Raw genomic sequence first — 21762 nt, 5'->3', positions numbered from 1 at the left:
ATGAACCGGACGTTGCAATTGGGACGGGGGGGGGGAGAGAGAACGCCTTGGGTGGAGCCGCTGCGTGGGAACAGGTTGCAATTCGAGTGGGAGGGCCGCGGGGTCAGGGAATGCGCCCATGCACGGCCCCGCCAGTCTGGTTTGAGAGGAGGCCCTCCCAGGCCAGGGAGAATAGCCTGATCCTGCTTTGGGTGCTCCTAAGGGTCGAGTTGCTTGCAGAAGCCACGATGGGCAGACCATGGTTAGCTTAGCATCCTTGCCTAATGAAACACCGATTTCTTTATGGGGTCCAGCGACACACAAAGGTCTGAATCCACGGTTTTGCCTTGTGCAAAGCCAAGTTCGCAAGAAAGGTAAGCGCCTTTGATTGCTCTGATGAAGCCATGCCCGTTAGATCTCAGTCTGCCGTGGCTTTGCCTTCTGCAAGGCTTGAGTTCCCACAATCTGCTAAGCAAGGCTGGCCTCTGCTTGCTGCAGAAGACGCAAAGCCGGGCGGAGTTTGCCTTGTGCACAGTCAAGTTCTCAAGAAAGGCTAAGCACGGGTTGAGAGTTAGCTCACACGAAGCCATGCGAGTTCAAATTTGAATTTGCCACGGGTTTGCCTTATAAAACCCTAGTAAGACCACACCTGGAATACTGCAACCAATACTACAAAAAGATGTTGAGAGTTTGGAAAAAATTCAGAGAAGAGCAACTAAGATGATCAGGACACTGGAGAAAAAAACATATGAAGAACGGCTGCGGGACTTGGGCAGTCTGGCTAGTCTAAAGAAAAGAAGAAATAGGGGAGACATGATAGCAATATTCCAGTATTTGAGGGGCTGCCACCAAGAAGAGGGGGTCAAATTATTCTCCAAAGCACCAGAGGGAAGGACAAGAAACAATGGTTGGAAACTGACCAAAGAGAGAAGCAACCTAGAATTAAGGAGAAATTTCCTAACAGTGAGGACAATCAACCAGTGGAACAGCTTGCCACCAGAAATCGTGGGTGCTCCATCACTAGATATTTTTAAGAAGAGACAGGACAGCCACCTATCTCAAATGGTTCTCCTGCTCGAGCAGGGGGCTGGACTAGAAGACCTCCAAGGTCCCTTTCTGTTCTATTCTATTCTATTATATTCTAAGGCCGGGTTCCCGCGACCTGGGAGGCGAGGTTGGCCTCCGCTAGTTGCAGAAGACGCAAACCGGAGCCGACCTTCCGCCTTGCACGGGCAGGCTGGGCTGCGTTCCCACGTGCAGGGAGGGGAGGGGGGTCCCCGCCTGCCCAGCCCGGCCCAGCCTCGGAGGCGGAGCGCGGCGGAGGCGGGGGCGGGCGGGCTGGCTGGCTGGAGAGCCGCAGCGCCAGGGCCGGGCTGGAGCATGGCGGAGCCGGAGCCGGAGCGAGCGGCGGGACCGGTGCAGATCCGGGTGGCCGAAGCGGAGGAGAACGAGCCGCGGTGTCCGAGCCCAGCGGGCGGCGGCAGCTGCAGCGAAGACGATTTCGGGCGGGGCGGCAGCAGTTTTGGAGAGAGCAAATCCAGGTAGCGCGCGACCCCCGGGACTAGCGCCTTGGCCTCGTTTTGGCCTGGGGATGCCCGGCAGGGAAGGACGGAGGAGGAGCGGGGGGAGTCCCGGGAGGCGGGGATCCCCTCTTGCTCCGCCAGGGCAGGCTTGGAATAAGGGGAGACCTCGGAAAGCCCCCTCCCCGACTGCAGTCGAGAAGGAGGGGGATGGGTGGGGAAGGTGCTGAAAAGTGGGGAGAAGATGCCGCCCCGAAAACGAGGGTCGAGCGTGGGCTGCGCGGCTGTCAGGAGGGAAAGGGGGTGCCTGCATCCCTGGGGAGCGGTCTGTTTTGATGCCAGGTTGTTCCCCCCCCCCCGAGGGCTGCGGGACGAGGGTCGTCCTGAGTTTGCCAGGCTGGGCGCGATCTTGCTCTCTCCTGGTGTGGCTTGCTGGAGAAAGTCCCGAGGGACCTCCTGCCAATAAAAAGGTCGGGGAGGGGGGATTGCTCACCTTGTGGCCCCCTCTCCCACCCCCTTTGGAGCCCCTCCTGGCACTGGGTCTGGGGTTTTTTCCAGGGAGGTCTCTTCTGGGGCTTTGAATAGGAAGACCTCCATCACAGGGAATTGCCTTAGCCGGGGGTCCCTGCCTGTCCCGGAGCAAGAGACCCAACAGACAGAGTTGGATTAACCCAGTTTGTTATCAAACTACCTTTTCCCGATACTGTGAAGGAGCTTAATGAAGGCTTCCAAGCTGGTGGTCTCTCCAGCTTCATCCTGGCTGATTTGGAAAAGCTTGATTGTGTCAAGACCGGATTAGTATTTGGAAGGAAGACCACCCAGAGATTAGATGGAGGGTACATTTTTTTTTAAAAAGGCACTCCCAACCTGTGCCCCAAAGTGATTCAGCAAACGACCTGGAGAAGCTCTGTGTAAGCTCTGTACATGAACCTGGGCGTGATATAGCAGTAGTCCTCTAATTTACAAGCATTCATTTAGTGACCAAAGTTAGAAAGGCTTTGGAAGGAACGACTCAAACACGGCACCCCGATTGCAGGATCAAAATTTGGGCATTTGGCAACCAGCATGTGATCCTCATTTGCACCTTCCCAGCCAGCTTCCCACAAGCAAAGTCAATGAGGGAAGCTGGATTCGCTGACCCACCATCGGATGTCACTGATCAACTGCGGTGATTTGATTTGCTTAACAACCGTGGCCAAAAACACTGTAACATCGAGCATAACTCGCTTAACAACTGCCTTGCTGAGCGGTGGAGATTCTGGTCCAAATTGTGGTGGTATGTCGAGGACTACATAGATGTATGTATGTATGTATCTTATTGGCACCAACATGGCACTTGCCATGGGCGAGAAAGACGGGACCAGGTGGGATCGGGGCTAAAACACTCGTGCTTTCCCTGCTGCTAGGAAATCAAAGCCCCTCCAGGCAGAAGGATGTCTGTCTGTCTGCCTGCTTCTTTTCTTTCAGCTTTCTTCCATTTCTAGGATATTGGGGGGGGGGGGGATATTTTCTTCCGGGCGGGGTGGCCGAGGAAGATGGGGCACTGAGCATCTGCCTGTTGTTGGCAGAAAAACAAAGAAGAATGATTCTTCGCCCCCTCTTTGCAAAGACGGAGAAAAAATTTGCATTACAGCCGACTCGTCTGCCTGCAATCCTTCTGGGAAATCCTCAGTTTTGCCATTTTTTGTTTTAAAGCTGCCCTTGGCGGATGGACGAGGGGGAAGGGGAGCATCATGTCAGCCTGAGCTCAGGGGCGGAGGAAGAAGGGGCCATGGTGGGTCGCCTTTCCCCGCCCCCAGCCATATTCCCAAGCAAAGCCCACGTGGGCACCCTCTGCCAAGGCCGGGCTGGGGAGAGCTGCGTTGCTCGGCTGCTGCAAAGACGGGCGGATGTTGCAACAACCATTTTGGCAACCCTCCTCTCCCTCCTGGGCCAGACGCTGTCAAGTCAGGCTGGGCAGGCAGCTGGGAGGGGTCCCACACCCCCACCCACGGGAGGGTCCCACCCCCACCCACTCCCTAGTCCTAGGGAGTGGGGGGAGGCATGCCAGGAAAGGGCTGGTCTGCTGACTTGGCACTGGGTGGGTGGGAGGCGCTTCAGCTGCAGAGAAACATCTGTAATCTGATACTGGAGAGCAGCACAGCTGCCCTGCCCCACATCTGGTTCCCGGCAAAGCTTCCCTGGGTCAACAACTGTCTGTCTGTCAGTTACTGCTCTGGAATTTTATTCTGGGGAGGGGGGAATGGAGTCCTCCAAAGATGAACATGTCCCTCCTTTAAGCAGAACCTTTTAATGTAGGTTGATTATAAAGAGACAATAAAGATCTATTTCTATTATTTCTATTCGGTTTCCCCCAGAACTCCCTAGCCAGCATTTCTCACTCTTGGACACTTTAAGGGCTGGGGAATTCTGGGAGTTGAAGTCCACCCTTCTTAAAAGGGGCCAAGTGTGAGAAATACTAACTTCTCTGACCTTGGAGAAGGTAGCAATGTGCTGACCCATTAGCCTCCAGAGGCATTGCTGGACTACAACAGCTATAACCCCCAGCCAGCATGGGTGCGGATTATAACCACCGTACAAGTAGTTCACGACTTATGAGGATAATTGATGCCCAAATTTCCATTGCTAAGCAAGACAGTTGTTAAGTGAAATTTGCCCCACCTTACGACCTTTGTTGCAACAGTTGTTAAGTGAATCATTGAAGCTGGTAACACGGTTATTAAGTGAGTCTGGCTTACTCGTTGACTTTGAAGGTCACAAAAGGGGAATCCCATGACTCTGGGACACTGCAACCGTCATAAATATGAGTCAGTTGCCAAGCGCCTTAATTTTGATCATGTGACCCTGGGGATGTGGCAATGGTCATAAGTGAGAGAACTGGTCATAGGTCTCTTTTTTTTCAGTGCTGTTGAAAGTTTGACTAAACCAATGGTTGTAAGTTGAGAACTATCCCCACTGGGAGGGTCCCTTCAGTTGTTTATTTTCCTTAATTTCCTTTCCTTCCCAGGTCAAGATGTTCCTTTGCAAACTTCCCACACATAGGCACACAATTTATTTATTTTTTTAGATGAATTGCAAAATACCGTGACTGTTCCAAAATATTAGGGAGCTCAGGATGCCAAGAGACTAGAGCAAAGATATATATATATATATATATGTACATATTTGCTTTCCTGCTCACTGCTGGAAGCCCAGCGGAATTGTGCAGACTGTTTTCACGCCTGTGAGCACAGCCCCCAAACCCCGAGCACATTGAGCAACGTTCAAGGAATGTGCAAAGGAGCAGATTCTTGGAAATGAAAGTCACACATGCGCTTTTATTTATTTTCCAGCCAGTTTTATGCAATCTTCTCCACAGTTGTTACGGTGGACGTGTCCAGGTGGGCCTGATGTGTTTATTCCTCCTTCCTTTTCCTGGGCAAACCTCATCCTCTGTTTCTCTTTCTCCCTTTTCCCAGTGAAAATGATGGGGATGACTCGTCCCCCGCTTGGAAGCCCCCCGAGCACGCTCTGATCCTGAAGCTGGTGGCTCAGGTAGAATATTATTTCTCCGATGACAATCTTGAGAGAGACGCTTTCCTCCTGAAGCACATCCGGCGGAACAAGATGGGGTACGTCAGTGTGAAGCTGCTGACCTCGTTCAAAAAGGCAAGTGCTGGGGGGAGACGTGGCCTGATCATCCAAGACAGCTCTTGGAGAGAAAGGGACTGTAGGAGATGACCAGGCTGAGCTTTTGGGGAGGGGGGGGTCAAAGATGTCATCAGTCCTGAGCCCCTGCGTGTCCACAAGACATGCCTTTCTTATCTCCCGCTCATTTCCCTTCACCGTTAGTAGTCAGATTCTTGTAGAGAGCTTAAGCTTGCCGTAAATCTTTATACTCATTTGAACTGCCTGATTCTCCTAATTTCCAGGGAGGGTGACAGGGACCCCAAAATATATTTATTTATTCAATTTAGGTCCAGGAGCCCAAGGTGACCCGCTCCTGTTATCATGCCAACTTTATGAAATCAGTGGAACGACTTGCCACCAGAAGTTGTGGGTGCTCCAACACTGGAAGTTTTTTTAAGAAGAGACTGAAATGGTATAGGGTTTCCTGTCTGAGCAGGGGGTTGGAGTAGAAGACCTCCAAGGTCCCTTCCAACTCTGTTGTTCTGTTAAATAAACTCAGGTAGACCCACCACAGGATTTTATGGGTTAATGCAAGCCATATAGTCCTTGACTTATAACCTTGCATTTAGCGACTGAAGGTATGACAGCACAGACAAAAGTGACTTCTGACAAGCCAAGTCAATAGGGACAGCCATATTTCTTTAATGACTATGTGATTCATTTAACCACCATGGCAAAAAAGGTCGTAAAATGGAGCAAAACTCACTTAATGACTGCCTTGCTTAGCAATGAAAGTTCTGGTCCCAATTGTGATCCTAAATCAAGAGTGCGTGTTCTAAGCTTGATTGATTAAATGTTTTACTGAGTTACATTTTTTAAAGCATTGTTGAGTAAGGCACAGTTGCCTTACAAGCTGGAAACCACAATTCCCAGATTACAGTGGCTAGGATCCTGCATTGCCCAGAACCAAACATTCTTTTCTCTCTCTGGGAATTCTGGAACCCATGGTCCCCTGTATATATGGGTGGTGTCAAACCGGGAAGGCTGAAATATCGTAAATGTAAATAACTAACTGGTTGGTTCTCTTTGCAGTCTTCTGCTCTTTTCTGATGCAAATCCATGGCATCCTTGAAGGATTCCGGCCTTTGCTCAGATATTCTCCTCTTTCTTACCAGATCAAACAGCTGACTCGGGACTGGAGGACCACAGCTTATGCTCTGAAATATTCCAACCTTCTGGAGATGAACGAAGATGGCAGAAAAGTTCGCCGAAGCACCGCCGTTCCGGTGTTCCCAGGTGAAAACCTCCCTAGCCGGATGCTTCTCGTCTACGATATCTCCCCAACCCAAGATCCGCACCCTGTGGATGAAGGACAGGAGAACGGACAAATTCGAGAGAAGGTCATGGAGCATCTCCTCAGGGCCTTCATCCAGTTTGGTGTCATCATGTCTGTCCGGATTCTCAAGCCCGGGAGGGACCTTCCACCGGATATCAAGAAGTTCAGTGGCCGTTACAGCCCGGTGGGAACTCAAGAATGCGCCATCGTTGAGTTCGAAGAGGTGGAGGCTGCCGTCAAAGCTCACGACTCGTTCTGCACCACGGACAAAGCCGCCATGAAGGTCATCCTCATTGGCACGAAGCCTCCAAAGAAGAAGGTCCTCAAGGAGAAAAACCAGAACAAAAACTCTGCCAAGGATCCAGCCAAGACCCATTCGATGAATAGGAGAGTCGAGGAGCTTCAAGACGTGGGTGAAGACTTGTCAGCCAACAGCTCCTCGGATCAAGAGAGCGATCCGACGTCTCCCATGCCGAGGAGAAGCAGCTCCTCCAACAGATTAAGTCCTTCGGCCTATCCAAACCACCACCTGAGCCCAAACGTGTCCCCCAGGTCGAGTCCCTGGAACAGTCCTTCCTCCCTACGGAAAACATCCAGGATGTCTCCGCTGGCAGAGGACGGAAGAGCCTTTCTGAGCACCAGTCCTGAGATGGCCAAACGATCCGATTACTCTTCGGACAGTAGCATCACTCCCTCAAGTAGCCCCTGGGTTCAACGACGGCAGCAAGCTCGGACTCTGGCCCGGGAGAAGACTCCTGTGGTTAGCCCAGAGCCCAGCGTCAAAATGGCCACCATGGCTGGACTGTCCGTTGGGGTCTTGCGTTTGCCCAGGGGGCCGGACGGAACAAAGGGCTTTTACAACGAAAGGAACAAAGTTGTCAAGGATGAATAAACTCTGTTTTGGAGCCGTCCTTGGTGCTCTCTGAGTTTGGTTGTGCTGGTAGCACTGATGATGTTACCTAGTTTGGTCATGAAACGCCTGCAAGAAAACCACCAAGCTCAGAGAAAACCAAGGACTCCACATTTCGACTCTGAGCTACACATGTTCTCCTTTATTGGTAATTCACAGTACACCCCAATTCTCTTATCTGTATCGTTTGAGCTTTTATTTTATCAATGTCTGTTTTGAAAAAAAAAAATCTACGTGCAAATATATTTAGCAAGGGCAGTTACCTGAGTTGTCTTCGTTCCACCAGCGGTGGTTGACGGCCTTCGCTCTTGTTCTCTGCTGTTACTTTTGAGGAACCCGTGAAGTTCTTAGCATTTTGTCTCATGTCCGGAAGACGCTTCCTAGTCTAGAACCCAAGCAGGAAGGGCATTTTTGATGACATGAAATAAACAACACCTGCGCTTAAAACCATCTCTCACGTCGGATGAAGATTCTCATGTTCTGGTGGTGGAGCCGAGAGGTCCATATTAGCTTTCTTTAAAAAGAGATAAAATTGGCAGGGAGGGTTGGCCAAGGTGGGAAAAACATCCCCAATCTGCACCTGATTAATGCTTTTATTACAGGAAAGTCTACTTCCATGTGAGCCCAAGGGAGGGAGGGAGAGCGGAAGGAAACGAAAGGGAAGGGAAAGGAAACTAGAGAATGGAATAATTCTTCAATCATTTAAGAAAAAAGCGTGCTTTAGTAGAGAGATTACCACCATCCTGGGGTGGTAAATATCTCATGCCACAATGGCTGGGCAGCTCTAGGTACAATCCATTGTGAGATCATTGCTCACAGCAATGAGGTAGACATACACAAACACACCCACACAGTATCCCAACTCACTTATAGGGCCGGCCAAGGGCTGGGTTGGATGCAGGATGGCTTTGTGCTATAGGTTAGAGTTGCCCCTATAGACCACGGGGTGGGGCGGGGGGCTTAGCACAGGAGTCTCCAACCTTCACAGCTTTTAAGACTTGTGGATTTCAACTCCCATAATTCCCCAATATTAAACTCCTCAGTCCACAAGTCTTAAAGTTGCCAAGTATGGAGACCCCCTGCACATGTCCTGTGAATCTGTTGGGTTTGCTGATGGTTCCACCTGTTGTAGGAATGCAGGAAATGGGTTGATTTGGTAACCAGGTTCCGTGCCTTGGTGAATTCAATCTTTGTGTGGGCTGAGTTGAATCAGGATTTGTACTTCTTGTTAGAATCTGGATTGGTGAGGCAATCTGTATATACTGATTTTGCTGGAAAAGAGTGGGAATTTAACATCACATAGACCTTTGGGGTTTTGTCATTGTTTTGTGTCTTGCAGACCACTTCTCCCTCCTTATGCCATTGCTCCTGACTACACCTCTGATAGATCTCCGTATCTCTTTATTCCCAGTCCTGTAAGTCTGGCCTTTCCCCCTGCTTGGGTGTTAATATCTTGGACCTGTGGAAGCAGCTAAGCAGTCTTCCTCAACTCTAGACCCTTGAACTTCAACTCCCAGGATTCCCAGTCATCTTGGTTGAGAGTGATGGGAAATGGAGTTCCACACCTCTGAAGCTCCAGATTGGAGAAGACTGTTCCAAGTTTAGATGACTACACAACACTGGGAAGCTTCAACCATATTGGGCTAAATATTAGATCAGTGTTTCTCAAGCTTGAGGCCACTTGAAAATGTGTGGACGTCAACTGCCAGAATTCTCCAGCCAGCCATGACTTCAAGATGCATTGTTGTCCACACATCTTCAAGAGGCCAAGGTTGAGAAACATTGCATTAGAAGACAAACATGGTTGAGTTGGAGAACAAGGCTGTGTCTGGAGAGGTTGGAAGGCCATCTTTCTAGGATGCTCTAGGTCCAAGGGTTCTGCCTCAAGCAGAAGGTTGGACATAGAATGGCCTTCAACAGTCCAAATGTTGCGCCAGTGTAACTACTCCTGGCTCTCCAGCTCTACTGCATAATTTTCTTTGGCCTAATTGTGGGATGGAGGATCCAGACATGGACCCAGCATTGTTAAAGGAAATACTTGCCCCACCCCTCTCCATGATGGGTGGATTCAAACAGAAGTAGAAGGATCTTTGAAGAACTTCTCCAAAGCTTGGGCTGTCCTCTTTCCACCAGGACTATTGAAATGAGGAAACATCCAAAATGTTCACCTTGGTTCCTGTTTCTCTTATTTAAGCAATTACTTCTAAAAAAAAACAAACCAGCTCTCGCCCAAGGGAGTTTAATTTATTCTCTTCTCCTTGAGATTGTAGACAACTACGGTTACATGAGAGAAGCAATTAAACAACGGGGAGCAATGATCCTTGATAAGACTCAGGAGACAGGTAAAACCATGACGGGAGGTTGTAAAGTGCAGGATCCATTAAAGTGAGGACTACCAGTATGTTCCTGACGTAGATCCGTAGAAAAGTTTTGGATTCTCCCTTTCAGGACCCGGCCCTGCTTGGGAACAAAAGTGGATTAATTACGTCAACGTTGTCAACTCCATCAAGCCTTGGAGAGCGGCCGGGAAACCATTCGGTCAGTGATAGCTCTTCTTCCTCTCTGCCTTCTGTATGTTGTGGGTCCTTCAGGCAGGTCCTTCATCACTCATGGGTGGAAACGCACCTTCTGATAAACCTTGGCTTCATCGCACCTTGATGAAAAGGGCCCAGTCATGGCTAAGATCTAAGCTCCAAGTCTCCAAACTTGGCACCTTTAAGACTTGTGGACTTCAACTCCCAGAATTCCTCAACCAGCCACGTGTGGGCTTCAACTCCCAGAATTCCTAAAGTCCACAAGTCTTAAAGTTGCCAACCTTGCGGATCCCTGCTCTAAACCACCATAGCTAGCTTCGCTTGTGGTGTGAACCCAACCTGAGTTCATTTTATTTATTTATTTATTTATTTATTAAATTTATATACCGCCCTATCTCCCTTACGGGACTCAGGGCTATGGACCAGGTATAAGCCCAGCTGTTTTCTCATCTTTCATATTTTTTATTAACTGATGAATTGATGCCTTGCTTTTCTTGTTTCTGCCAATGTTTAGGATTAGGCTGACCACCCTGCTGAAAGACGGCTTGCAAAGTATACCCAGGGTTAACTGAACCATGGTTAGGCATCCAGAAAGGCAGATCTAGTTTAGCCTCTGCTTTGGGTGAATCTACATATTGCCCACCTACCCAATTGGACACATTTTTGTTACCCCCCCTTCCCCCCAAAATATCATTGGGGAAAGGAAAGAAATCCGCAGAGCAGCCTTATCACGAACCATTCAGAGTCATAAATATGATAATAATCATATTTCCTCGTTGCTGTTAGGAAACCAGGTCTTATTTTGTAGAAATCCTGGCATTTGGGAATACAAGAAGTCCTCAGCTTACAATGGTTCATTTAGCCAGTGTTCAAAATTACAACGGGGCTAAAAAAGGGACTTACGACTGGTCCTCACAGTTATGACCATCCCAGCATCTATCCCATGATCGCAATTTGAGTACTTGGCAAGAATTGCAGCAGCCCGACTCACGTGATCACCCTCTGCCACCTTCCCAGGCGGCTGAGACAAGCAAAATCAATGGGGGAGGCCAATTTCATTTAATGACCATGTGATTCATTTAAGAACGATGGCAAAAACTCATAAAATTGGGCATGGTTCATATAATGACTCACTTAAGGATCGCATTGCTTAGCGGCAGCAGTTCTGGTCCCAATTATTATGGTCATAAAACAAGGCCTACCTCTACTTTCCACCTACTCTAGCATCCCGGCCCTCGCCTGCTATGTAATTCTCTCTGCCCTTTGCAGTGTGTGACCGTCTCTGGCTCTGGACTTCCTAAAAAGCGAGGAAGGAAGGAAGGAAAAAAAAGAAAGACGGGAAAATCCCCGGGAATCACCTGTAACCTTTTGAGACTTTATTAAATTTGCCACTTCCCAGGTTAGAACAGCTGGCCGGGAGAAACGGACTCCAGATTTTCTCTTTGGAAACATTGGAGGGGGGCGATGGCAGGGGAATTGGCTGGGGGGGGAGGCAAAAGTGTGGGGGGGGGACATTCAGAATTGGGGACCATTAAGGATCCGTCTCTCCAGCTTCCCTTCGGAATCCAGTTGCTGCTCAGATATAAAGCATGGAAGCGGATCAAGCTTCTTGGCGGTGTGTGTGTGTGTGTGTGTGTGTGTGTGTGTGTATGTGTTAAAATCTCATTTTAGGGAGATTGTGTTCTTAGTGCCCTGGAAAGACAGGCTTCCACTGAGACCCGCCCCGTCTTAAGGTTTAAGACAGCCATGAGCCTTCTTCAACCGGTCCTCTTTACACCGGACAATAAGAGGAAACCAAGGTGATATTTGGGCCAAGCACCCAAATTTGGATCACATGACCATGGGGAACGCTGTGACTGTCGTCAGTACGAGGAACGGTCTTAAGTACAGATCGTCCTCGACTTAGAACTGTTCAAAGTTACAACAGCACTGAAAAAAGTGACCTGCGACCTTTTTTCACACTTACGACCGTTGCAGCATTCCCCCACCCGTCACGTGATCAAAATTCGGATGTTTGGCAACTGGCTCATATTTATGACGGTCGCCGTGTCCTCAGGGCATGTGATCCGCTTTGGCGACCTTCTGACAAGCAAAGTCAATGGAGGGAAGCCAGATTCACTTAACAACTGTGGCCAGAAAGGTCATAAAATGGGGCAAAACTCAGCACACATCTCATTTAGCCACACAGGTTTTGGGCACAACGGTGGTCGTTTAACTTGAGGGCTACTTGTACTTTTCCCAGGGCCGTTGTTAACTTGGAACGGTCGCTAAACGAAGGGTTGTTAAGTTGAGGACCACCTGTGTCTATCCAACTGACAAACCCAACCGAAAACTCACCCGACAAGCCCTCAACAAACCCTCCCACTGGCGTCCTGGGCTTCTCGGCGAAGTTCCTCCAGCAGGGCTGGCTTCAGCGCCCGCCACTGCTCCTTCAGCTTCGTCTTGGTGTGGCTGGACGCAAAGATGTGGTCAATGGCGTGGGAGGAGAGCGCCCAGGTTTGCTCGTCAGACAACTGGAAGGTCTCGGCCACCATCTGGTACTCCCGAGACAGCTCGGTGGCAAAAACGCCCTTATCGTCCGTCTAGGAAGGAAACAAGGCCACGAGAAGTGAGACGCTCCTTTGGGGTGCAGCAAAGGAGACTCTTTGCAGCTCAGGGTTGGAATGAGGGGTCCTTGGGGGCCTCTGAGCTGGGTGGTTTCCTTGCAGACGTTTCATGACCCTACTAGGTAACATCATCAGTGCTAGAAGGGAGGGGGGTTTGTGTAGAGGAGGAGGGGGACTGTGGGATCCTTGATGTCTCTGAGCTTGGTGCTTTTCTTGTTGACGTTTCATTACCCAACAGGGTGACATCATCAGTGCTAGAAGGGAGAGGGGTTTAAAGAATGAAGGAGGAGTTGGAGGACTGTGGGGTCCTTGGTGCTCTCTGAACTTGGTTGTTTTCCTACAGACCTTTCATGACCCAAAATAGGTAACATCACCAGTGCTAGTCAGTATTAGTCATCACTAGCCCTGATGATGTTGCCTAGTTTGGGTAATGAAACATCTGCAAGAAAACAACCAAGCTCAGGGATCACCAAGGACCCCTCAAGCAAACTTCTATTTATTTATTTTTTTAGGACTGAGTGGGTTTAGACAGCCACGCAGGGCCTGTAGCGTTTTTTGAAAAGGGGATCCCGCTTTCTTCCCGGGAGAATCCAAAGCCCCTTACACAAAGGACCACAGGATGACCCAGGCGATACCAGAATCCAAAATGGTGTTCAGCCTTGCAGGGCACAGTCTCGGCTTTCAGGTTGGACGTCAGACAGAGTTCTGGGAGGGCAAAAAAGGAATAGTATGAAGCCAACCTGCAAAAAAAAGGTGGGGTAAAAAATCAATTTAGCTTCTCAACTGCAGCCAACTTTCAGATGGGTGGACTTCAATTCCCAGAATTCCCCAGCCATTTCTAGCTAACAGGATCCACTTACCTAAAGCAAGTGCTTTTCTTAGCACAGAAGATCAGTCTACCCAGCAGAAGGGGTGGGTTGCAGTTCCATCATCCCCGACCGATCCACCACCCATCGCCCAGCTTCCGTCCCAAGTCCTTCCTTGCCTAGAGGTATCCTGTTTCGCCTCACGAGCTCCACCAGGTCCTGTGTGGCCAATTCTGATGTTTGAAGAAACGTCCCATGCCCGATTCGGTCCGGGGAAAGACCCAGAAGCAGCCGAGATTCGTCCTCCTGCTTTGGAATCTGGAAATAAAGATGTTTGGTGGGATTTCAACTATGTAACATCATTAGAGGAGAGGAGGAGGAGGAGGAGGAGGAGGAGGAGGAGGAGGAGGACGACGACGACGACGATGACGACGACGACGACTATGTGGTTCTTGATGCTCTCTGAGCTTGTTGTCTTGCAGACGTTTCATGACCCAGCTAGGTAGCATCATCAGTGCTAGGCACTGTGTGACTTACTCCTGCCTTCTTCGAGATTTCCTACTTCTCAATCTAGTCCACCAACTAGAAGGTGCCCTGGTGACCTCTCTCCAAGCACAGATGTGATCCTATCAAGGGCAGAGCTTCCTCAGGGAGACCAATCAAGGTTGATCGATGCTCAAACCCATTTAATTAACCTTCTCACCACAAACCCAGAAGAGCGCTTAGCCAGCATCCAAGTGTTACCTCTGAAAGATGCAACGTCAGCTTCAAACCAGCTTTCTTGGCTCCTAGAAGTGGCTCCAAGAAGTCCTGGCCACGTCCTGCCTTCAAGATAGAAAAGGACATCAAGTGAGTCCCCTAAAATAATTATCTGAGAGACCCATCAAAAAAACTGCCAATAGCTTCAGCCATTGCTTTTCGAGAAAGCTTACTTTTGGGTTCCCACTGAAGTCCAGACCGAGGACCAGGCCATCGGTGGAGAGCAAAAAATCTTCCGCCAACTTCACCGTTTCCTTGGCAGCAGCTGCCCCCTTGCTTCTGTCCACTGATACGAGAAATCTGAAACGTATAAGAGCCCCTGGGAACTTGGGAAGCCAGGAATAGCACCAAGGAAGTGGGGAAGTTGAAACTTAAAAGTTGAATTGATTTCTGAATATTGCAGAGGGCTAAGGCCTTTGAATGCATTTTGGAGAGATGGTGAATAGTTAAATGGGGTTTCCTTAAGCAAACCAAGACAAAATGCAGTCTAAGGATTTTCCTGCTGGAAAAGAAATAAGAGAGATATCTCACTTGGGGTCCGTCCAGTCTCTGCTGGGAATTTGCTGTTATAAACTGGAAGACTTAGCATCATGTGGTAAGCTATGATTCAGCCATAGTCACTGAAAACACACATCCTGGGTTCAGTCCACGCCCAAAACAAGCTATTTTTCACTATGAATCTGGCCTCCTAAGGACCTAACTTACCTTACATCTATATCCAATCCCTCTTCCTTACATTGCTTGATGCCCTCAAGGACAGCTTCCAGGTATGTTCGTTTGGTCATCCCTGCAAATGAGGGAGAACAGAGATTATTTCCAGGTGCAAACGAGAGATGCACTCAAGACCTTTTCTTGGCCAGCTTGTTTTGAGGTAGAAATAATTGGGCTACCACCTGAGAGGGGGTCCTTCAAAACCAGCCCAACTTTGCTGAGATGACATTTCTAGAAGTGGAGTCTTGGAGAAGCCGAGACGAACGTTACCTGTACTTTTCTCCTCTCTGGGCGTGCTCCTTAATTCCAGGTATTTGACTCCATCTGCAGCAAATTCCCGAATAACATCTTTGGTTACCTAAAAAAAATAAAATAAAAAAAATGCCAGGGATGGATTCTAAGAAGGCCACCACACCAGAGTGGTCTCCATTCAGTCCCATCCCGTTGGTTTCACACCTTGGCAGCTTACCATAACTTACCATTAATATATCTTCAGGTCTGCTGGTCATCTGGTGTATGAACTGGAACATCTGGAAACATCTACACGGACAAGCGTGTAATTATGGTGTTAATAAGAACCAAGCTGAGAAATTGTAAATACATCAGCCAACCTCTATTTACGATGGTTGCGGCATCCCGGAGTCATGTGATCACTTTTTGTGACCGGCCCAGCCGGCCCCCCACAAGCAAGCAGAGTCAGGGGTCCTCAACCTTGGCAACTTTAAGACTTGTGGACTGGCTGAGGAATTCTGGGAGTTGAAGTCCACAAGTCTTAAAGTTGCCAAGGTTGAGGAACCTCTGCAGTAGGGGAAGCTGGATTCGCTTAATGACTGTTTGATTCGCTTAATGACTGATTCACTTTACAACCGTGGCAAAAAAGGGCGTAAAGATGGGCACGACTGACTTAACAACCAGCCTTGCTTAGCGATGGAAATTCTGATCCCAAATGTGGTCATAAATTGAGGACTATATGTTTCCCAAGCTGCACTTACTGAAGCTGGACTTACTCTTCCAGAGTCCTTTTCGCCCCCTTGTCAATCACGACCATTTCCTTTTGAATCCCAAGGTCGGGTTTCTGCGCCATCAGCTTCTTCATGGTGGCATCGCTGATGGAGCCATTTAAGTGTGCGTGAAGCTCCTAAATCGGAAAAAGAAAGGGATTTGTCTCGCTGGAAGCACCTTGGGAAGAGAATTTGTCCTCTCCGAGTCCCCCCCCCTCCCTTGGCTGAGCTTTTCCCTAAAAAGTGCCTCCCTTGGAATTTAATTCTACTCAGATGCCCAGAATGGGGGCAAAAGAGTGAGGAGTCTCTACATCCTAACAGGCTCTGAAGAATTGGTGAAAAATCCCAGTGAATTTTTTAGCAGTGCTTCTCGACCTTGGCATCTTTAGGATGGAGCTCCCAGAATCCCCCAGCCATACATCTTAAAGCTGCCAAGGTTGAGAAACGCTGTTTTAGCACAGGGCTTTCCAACCGTGGCCACTGTAAGGCGGGTGGATTTCAGTTCCCCAAATTCCTCAGCCACGTTTTAAGATGCATGGACTTCAGTTCCCAGAATTCCCCAGCCAGCATGCCTTAACATGGACCCAGAATTCCCCCAGCCAGCTTAAGTCCACCCATCCTACGGAGGCCAAGCTTGAATACATTGTGCTAGCAGAACAGCTGCAAACAGCTGCAACGATCATGCTGGTTTCAGTTTCTTCTTGGGCACCGAGGTTAAAAGGTTGGCTTAGGACCTGCGAGGCTCTTAACCCTTCACACACTTTCGCAACCACAGGACCCTCCCGATGGCCACTGGGTTCCCCGCACACCGCCCGGAGCTCAAGGCTTAGCAGACCAGACCAGACCGGGGGAGGAAGCCTCGCCTGAGTTCTCCCCCAGTTCCTTCCCCGGAGACCCCCGACCCGCCACCCGCGGGAGAGCCCTGGAGGGTCGTGCGGGATCCCGAGGGCTGCGAAGCGCCGGGCGCAGCTTCAGCTCCGGAGCGGCAGCCGAGCAGGAGCCTCGCCCGGCCGGCTCTCACCACTTTGGGCAGCCGCTGGAAGAAGCGGGGCGCCCGCCCGGTTGCAGCCGCCTCCGCCATCGCCCGCAGCTACTGCTCCCGAGGCGGGACGGAGACACTGCCCGCCTCTCGCGGGCGGAGCGCGGGGGCCGCTCCTGCAGCAGCCGCCCCGGGAGGGATCCGCCTCCCATCCTCCCCAGCAAGCAGAGTCCCTCTCTGCGGCTAGCTTGGATTGCAACTCCCATCGTTCCCCGCCGGCTGGGGAGGATGGGACTCGCCGTGCAATGCCGCTGGAGGGTGAAGGGAAGGCTTGCAGGGGGCGCCCCCCCCCCCCAAGCAAGGGAGCCTCGGCGGGCAACTGGGCAAGGCTGGGTGTTGAGGCTGCCGGGTTCACACGACCCTCGCCTACTTGGGGAATCCCTGTAACTCCCTTTTCGGGAGTCACTGAGCCGTATGCAAACAAGGTTGAACTAGCCAAGTTGGCTTGTTGCACCGCCGCCGCCGCAGCTCAGACCCGCGTGTTCGACTTCTGCCAAGACACTCAAGGGCGCCGATGCGCCTCCGGCCCTCGCGGGGGCGACGGAACGGTCACCGAGGTCCAGAAAGGAACGCCCAACAACCCGAACGCCTTCTTTCTCTCGCTCTCGCGCTCTGTCCCGCGCAGGCGCAATGCTCCGCCTCCTTCTGGCCCGTTTCCGAGGGAGAGGAGGGGGGGCGGAGCCAGGCGCAGTCCCCGGATGAGGGCAAGATGGCGGCGGTGGGGCTGCGTGTGCTGCAGGCGCTGAAGCGGCTCTGCTGCGTGGCCGTTTTCCTCTCGCAGCTCTACGTCCTCTCCGGCCGGGGTGAGAAACGGGGAGGGGGCGAAGCTTTCCCCCGCCTTAATAAAAAGACCCGTTAATTAATTAAGCCAATCTGTGCAGCCTCCTGGGGGGGCGAATAGGCCGCTTATGGGGGAGGGTTGAGGGCCCCCGGGGTGCGGGGGGGAGGGGCTCCTAACAGGAGTATGCAAGGGTGGGGTGGGGTGAGGGTTGCATTCTGCACATGCTCAGGGAAGCCTTGCCCGGTCTTCTGGAGCTGCCTTCAATTGAGTAAGTGGGCTTCAGCCCTGGGAGAGCTGTTGGAGGCCCCCCCCAGGGGGGGTCTTCTCTGGAGGGAGGGGTGGGCTTCCTCCCCAGCCTGCGGAGGCCTCAGTTTTGGAACAGGGCTCTGGGTTCGAGGAGACCAGCGAAGGAGGGGTCGCCTTCCCCATCGGGGTGGGGGGGACAGAATGGGTTGCAAGCATGGTGGGAAAGAAAAAATAAATAAATAAAAAGACAGCAGCAAGGACAACAGCATGCCAATGCTGGGGTTTAGGATGGGTTCTGTAGCCGCAGAGAAGTCATAAAGTTATAAACCTGGGCAGGCAGTCCTCACCATACAACAGTTCGTTTAGTGTCCGTTCGAAGCTACAACAGCACTGAAAAAAATGACTTGTGGCTGTTTTTCACACTGAACGACCTTTGAAGTCTCCCTGTGGTCGCGTGATCAAAACTCGGACGCTTGGCAGCTGACTCATATTTATGACGGTCGCGGTGTCCCAGGGGGTCACAGGATCCCCTTTTGGGACCTTCTGGCAAGCAGTCTGTGGGGAAGCCAGATTCACTTAACAGCCATGTGACTAACCTGACTGCTGCAGTGATTCGCTTAACAACTGTGGCAAGAAAGATCGCAAAATGGGCCAAAGCTCACTTAACAACCGTCCCACTTAGCGACAGAAATTTTGGCCTCAGTGGTACTCATCAATCAAGGACTACCTTCTCTCAGGGCCCCAATGGATTTCAACCTGTATCTCCCATTCTAAGTGGGAGATACAAAGTGTCTGAAATGGTATAGGGTTTCCTGCCTGAGCAGGGGGTTCGACTAGATGACCTCCAAGGTCCCTTCCAATTTTTTTATTATTATTATTAATTATTATTATTAAGTGCGCTTAGCATCCAGGTGTATCATTTGTTCTCTCTGCTTTTCCAGGGTCGCTGAGCTTGGAGCATTCTCATCCACAGGCTTCGCTCTCAAAGATTGCCGGGGTCCCTTCAAGCACCCATATCCCAGCATCCAAAGTGCCAGCAGGTACGCCATGTTTAAAATCCTGTCACTTGCTTTTGGAACGGTCCTGCTTTCTGAAACATTCCAGCAATACTTTTTTAACCTCCATGGGCACTACACAGTTCATGAGAATCAGCTTAATCCAGTGATGCCGAACTTTTTAGAGACCGAGTACCCAAAAACCGGCCCCTCTCCACCCGCCCCTGCTCCGCCCCCCACCCCTGCCCGCTCCGCCCCCACCTGCAGGGCCATCCACTACGGCCTGCTGCAGATCACCCAAGCAGCCCAGCAGTGCTATGGCAGCCATGCCTTCCACCTGCGCCCTGCAGCATCAACTGCATGCGACAGGGTGCAAGGGCGGAGTCATGTCCCTGCTGCCCGACTGCCATGTCCTTGGCTGCACTGCTCTGCGTGGGCCATGCTCAAGGGCGACTCCTCTGGGGGGGCTGCTGGTGAGGGGGCTGTGGGGGGAGGCGAGGCTGGGGCGACGGTGCGCGTGCCCACAGAGAGGGCTCTGAGTGCCACAGGTTCGCCACCACTGGCTTAATCCAATCTGCTAGTTTTAATTTTGAAAGTCATAGTCAGCTTTTCTCGGTCACTTGTGTTGTCCAGATGAAAGGCAGCTATCATTTCCTCAGGGGGGGGGGCACAGCATTGTAAAAATGTCTAAAATTCGGTTAAGCTTAATTGCAGGGAAGCAGAACTCGTCCGGGTTTTTTTTCCTAGGCAAGTTATTGTCCTGTAAGAAAAACGCATTCAGGGCCACGTTATCTCAGTTAACTATTTATATTTCATATTTCTTAACCACCCGTCTCCCTCGGGGAGGGAGTAGTCCTATGAGTGGCTACTTGTAGAATTGAGAGGTATTTTGCTAAAATAAGAGCAATAAATACATATTCATTAGGAAATGGTAATGGAGTTCCAAGTACTCTGAAAAAGTTTCATACGTGTTATTTTATGGAAGATACTGAAGCCTTTTTTTAACAACTGGATTTTATTTCTCCAGAGGGCACCTCAGTTCCAACTTATGTGACCCAATGTCCCAGTAATGGGATTTGTAACCGACTACCTCCGGAATGTGTGATCTGTAGAACAAACTATTCTTGTATCTATGGCAAGCCAGTTGCATTTGAATGTGAAGTCAAACCCCAGGTCCATTGTGTTGTAAGTAAAAAAAAACCTTTCTTTATAAATAAACCAACATGACATGAACATGGTGTTTAGTTCGAATAGGAATAAGTAATTAGTCGATACAATTACAGAACTCTCAACTAGCAAAAACATCACAATGATTTAAATGATTTTGTTAAACAGCCTTGATTTCTATTAGGACTGAACTGTGTGGTTGATCAGCTACAGAGATGAAACATCGACTGAGCAAAAACATATGATTACTTTTAATCTAAATTTTTCAACCGTGGGAACTTTAAAGAAATGTGGACTTCAGTGTCCAGAATTCCCTAGCCAGCCATGCTGGCTGGGTAATTCTGGGAGTTGAAGTCCAAACCTCTTAAACTTGATGAGGTTGAGAAGCACTGATCTTAGCTCTGAATTACCCTCAGGAGGAGGATGACTTTCACTGCTTCCTTTGCAGGATCAAAATAACAATCCTCAGAAGACTTTCTTGATTAACATGACTTGCCAATTTTGCTGGCAGCTGCCACCCTCAAGCTACCTTTGCTCCAATCCGAACAACTGCAAGACAGTGTCGTGCCCACGACAACGCTACATGGCCAATTGCACTGTGAAAGACCACATCCATTGTCTAGGTAAGCCACACAACTCACAAGCTTGGTTAACCTGCCCTCTTTTCCTGCAGGACCTGGAAGCTGCCTTGTAAATCTTTAGCTTCGTATTCTGAAAGAAATAATGAACTTATGTTTCGAAAAGCTGCAACTGATATTTTCTTTTCTCTGTGCCCCAAATACTGGGCATACAGTATCATTCTTGTTGCAGTGACAAATTTGCATGTGATAACAGTGATCAGGCTGTACCTTGTTTTCTTTTCTGCACTGGCTGCACAAATCTTTGCAATCGCACTTTAAAGATATGTACATTTGTCTTTTTAAAGGAAACCGTACTTTTCCCAAGATGCTCTATTGCAATTGGACTGGAGGCTACAAATGGTCAACAGCCTTGGCCTTAAGGTAGGAAAAGAAGCACCAACCTCTGGATAATATTTGGATAGTGCTTTAAAACAAAAATCTTTAAAATTCAGGCTGCTGGAAAGAAATGGTAATCTACATGTTGAGTAAGCAAAATGTCTCACAATTTTTAACTCGCCAAACTGGCAGGATTACTTCTTTCATTGCATTGTATTACAGAGCAATACAATCAGCGTTTGCAGTCCTTGTTTTTTGCAATACATTTATTCTCTTTGTTGCAAAGCTCAATAGGCCCAGGCAGTTTCTAACCCATTCTTGTGTCGTCTTTCAGCATCACGCTCGGTGGCTTTGGTGCAGACCGGTTCTACCTGGGACAGTGGCGGGAGGGGCTTGGCAAACTCTTCAGTTTTGGCGGTCTGGGGATCTGGACGCTGATAGATGTGCTCCTGATTGGAGTTGGGTACGTGGGTCCCACAGACGGTTCGCTCTACATCTAACCATCGAAACAATCAGGTGGATCACCCTGAGATATTCACAGATCGGACTTGAATGATCTATCTGGAATTGCTTGCACGTCTGTTTAATGTACAGTATCTGTACTTGGCCTGCCTTTATTTTTAAGGCAAAATAAATGAGTTGTGGATGCTTGGCTGGTTGTAGATTTCTTTCTGTTTTGGAGATCCTTTATTTTTTTTATGGGGGAAAAAAAAGCTTACAGTGCTATTTCCTTGCTACATCAAACAAATTTAGGTTAGCACAAAGCATTGGTGTTGTTTCATAATCATCCCTACAAGCGTTAAAGAT

General features: G+C 49.7%; 3 protein-coding genes across 3 annotated transcripts; 2 read left to right on the top strand and 1 right to left on the bottom strand.

Annotated features, from left to right (window-relative positions):
• Positions 1–1359: 1359 nt before the first annotated feature.
• LARP6 (La ribonucleoprotein domain family member 6) lies at positions 1360–7361 on the top strand. Its single transcript, XM_015822133.1, has 3 exons — positions 1360–1520; positions 4958–5147; positions 6284–7361. Exons 1-3 carry the CDS (start codon positions 1360–1362, stop codon positions 7334–7336), a joined length of 1404 nt encoding a protein of 467 aa, XP_015677619.1. The 3' UTR covers positions 7337–7361.
• A 2430-nt stretch (positions 7362–9791) lies between these two features.
• ADAL (adenosine deaminase like) lies at positions 9792–16852 on the bottom strand. Its single transcript, XM_015822132.1, has 11 exons — positions 16793–16852; positions 15778–15908; positions 15250–15310; positions 15041–15128; positions 14765–14846; positions 14233–14359; positions 14045–14125; positions 13480–13618; positions 13099–13199; positions 12226–12470; positions 9792–9811 (listed from the first exon to the last, which is right to left on the bottom strand). The coding sequence occupies exons 1-10, from the start codon at positions 16850–16852 to the stop codon at positions 12237–12239; spliced, it is 1104 nt and encodes a 367-aa protein (XP_015677618.1). The 3' UTR covers positions 9792–9811; positions 12226–12236.
• Positions 16853–17506: 654 nt separating this feature from the next.
• TM2D3 (TM2 domain containing 3) lies at positions 17507–21607 on the top strand. Its single transcript, XM_015822136.1, has 6 exons — positions 17507–17613; positions 18779–18877; positions 19860–20017; positions 20448–20622; positions 20925–21000; positions 21290–21607. The coding sequence occupies exons 1-6, from the start codon at positions 17520–17522 to the stop codon at positions 21453–21455; spliced, it is 768 nt and encodes a 255-aa protein (XP_015677622.1). The 5' UTR covers positions 17507–17519; the 3' UTR covers positions 21456–21607.
• Positions 21608–21762: the final 155 nt, after the last annotated feature.

This window comes from Protobothrops mucrosquamatus, unplaced genomic scaffold (genome assembly GCF_001527695.2).
Source record: "Protobothrops mucrosquamatus isolate PMUCROS unplaced genomic scaffold, P.Mucros_1.0 scaffold1472, whole genome shotgun sequence".
Classification (NCBI taxonomy): Eukaryota; Metazoa; Chordata; class Lepidosauria; order Squamata; family Viperidae; genus Protobothrops; species Protobothrops mucrosquamatus.
This window is presented reverse-complemented; position numbering and strand designations above follow the sequence as displayed.

Excerpts from the sequence above, each read along its gene's own strand:
- TM2D3 (XM_015822136.1), top strand. The coding sequence starts at position 17,520 with ATGGCGGCGGTGGGGCTGCGTGTGCTGCAGGCGCTGAAGCGGCTCTGC. Across the intron at positions 18,878-19,859 it reads AGCATCCAAAGTGCCAGCAG|AGGGCACCTCAGTTCCAACT; the intron begins GTACGCCATGTT and ends TTATTTCTCCAG. Across the intron at positions 20,623-20,924 it reads AGACCACATCCATTGTCTAG|GAAACCGTACTTTTCCCAAG; the intron begins GTAAGCCACACA and ends GTCTTTTTAAAG.
- LARP6 (XM_015822133.1), top strand. The coding sequence starts at position 1,360 with ATGGCGGAGCCGGAGCCGGAGCGAGCGGCGGGACCGGTGCAGATCCGG. Across the intron at positions 1,521-4,957 it reads TTTGGAGAGAGCAAATCCAG|TGAAAATGATGGGGATGACT; the intron begins GTAGCGCGCGAC and ends CCCTTTTCCCAG. Across the intron at positions 5,148-6,283 it reads TGCTGACCTCGTTCAAAAAG|ATCAAACAGCTGACTCGGGA; the intron begins GCAAGTGCTGGG and ends CTTTCTTACCAG.
- ADAL (XM_015822132.1), bottom strand. The coding sequence starts at position 16,852 with ATGGCGGAGGCGGCTGCAACCGGGCGGGCGCCCCGCTTCTTCCAGCGG. Across the intron at positions 15,129-15,249 it reads GACCTGAAGATATATTAATG|GTAACCAAAGATGTTATTCG; the intron begins GTAAGTTATGGT and ends TATTTTTTTTAG. Across the intron at positions 14,847-15,040 it reads CAGAGAGGAGAAAAGTACAG|GGATGACCAAACGAACATAC; the intron begins GTAACGTTCGTC and ends CCTCATTTGCAG.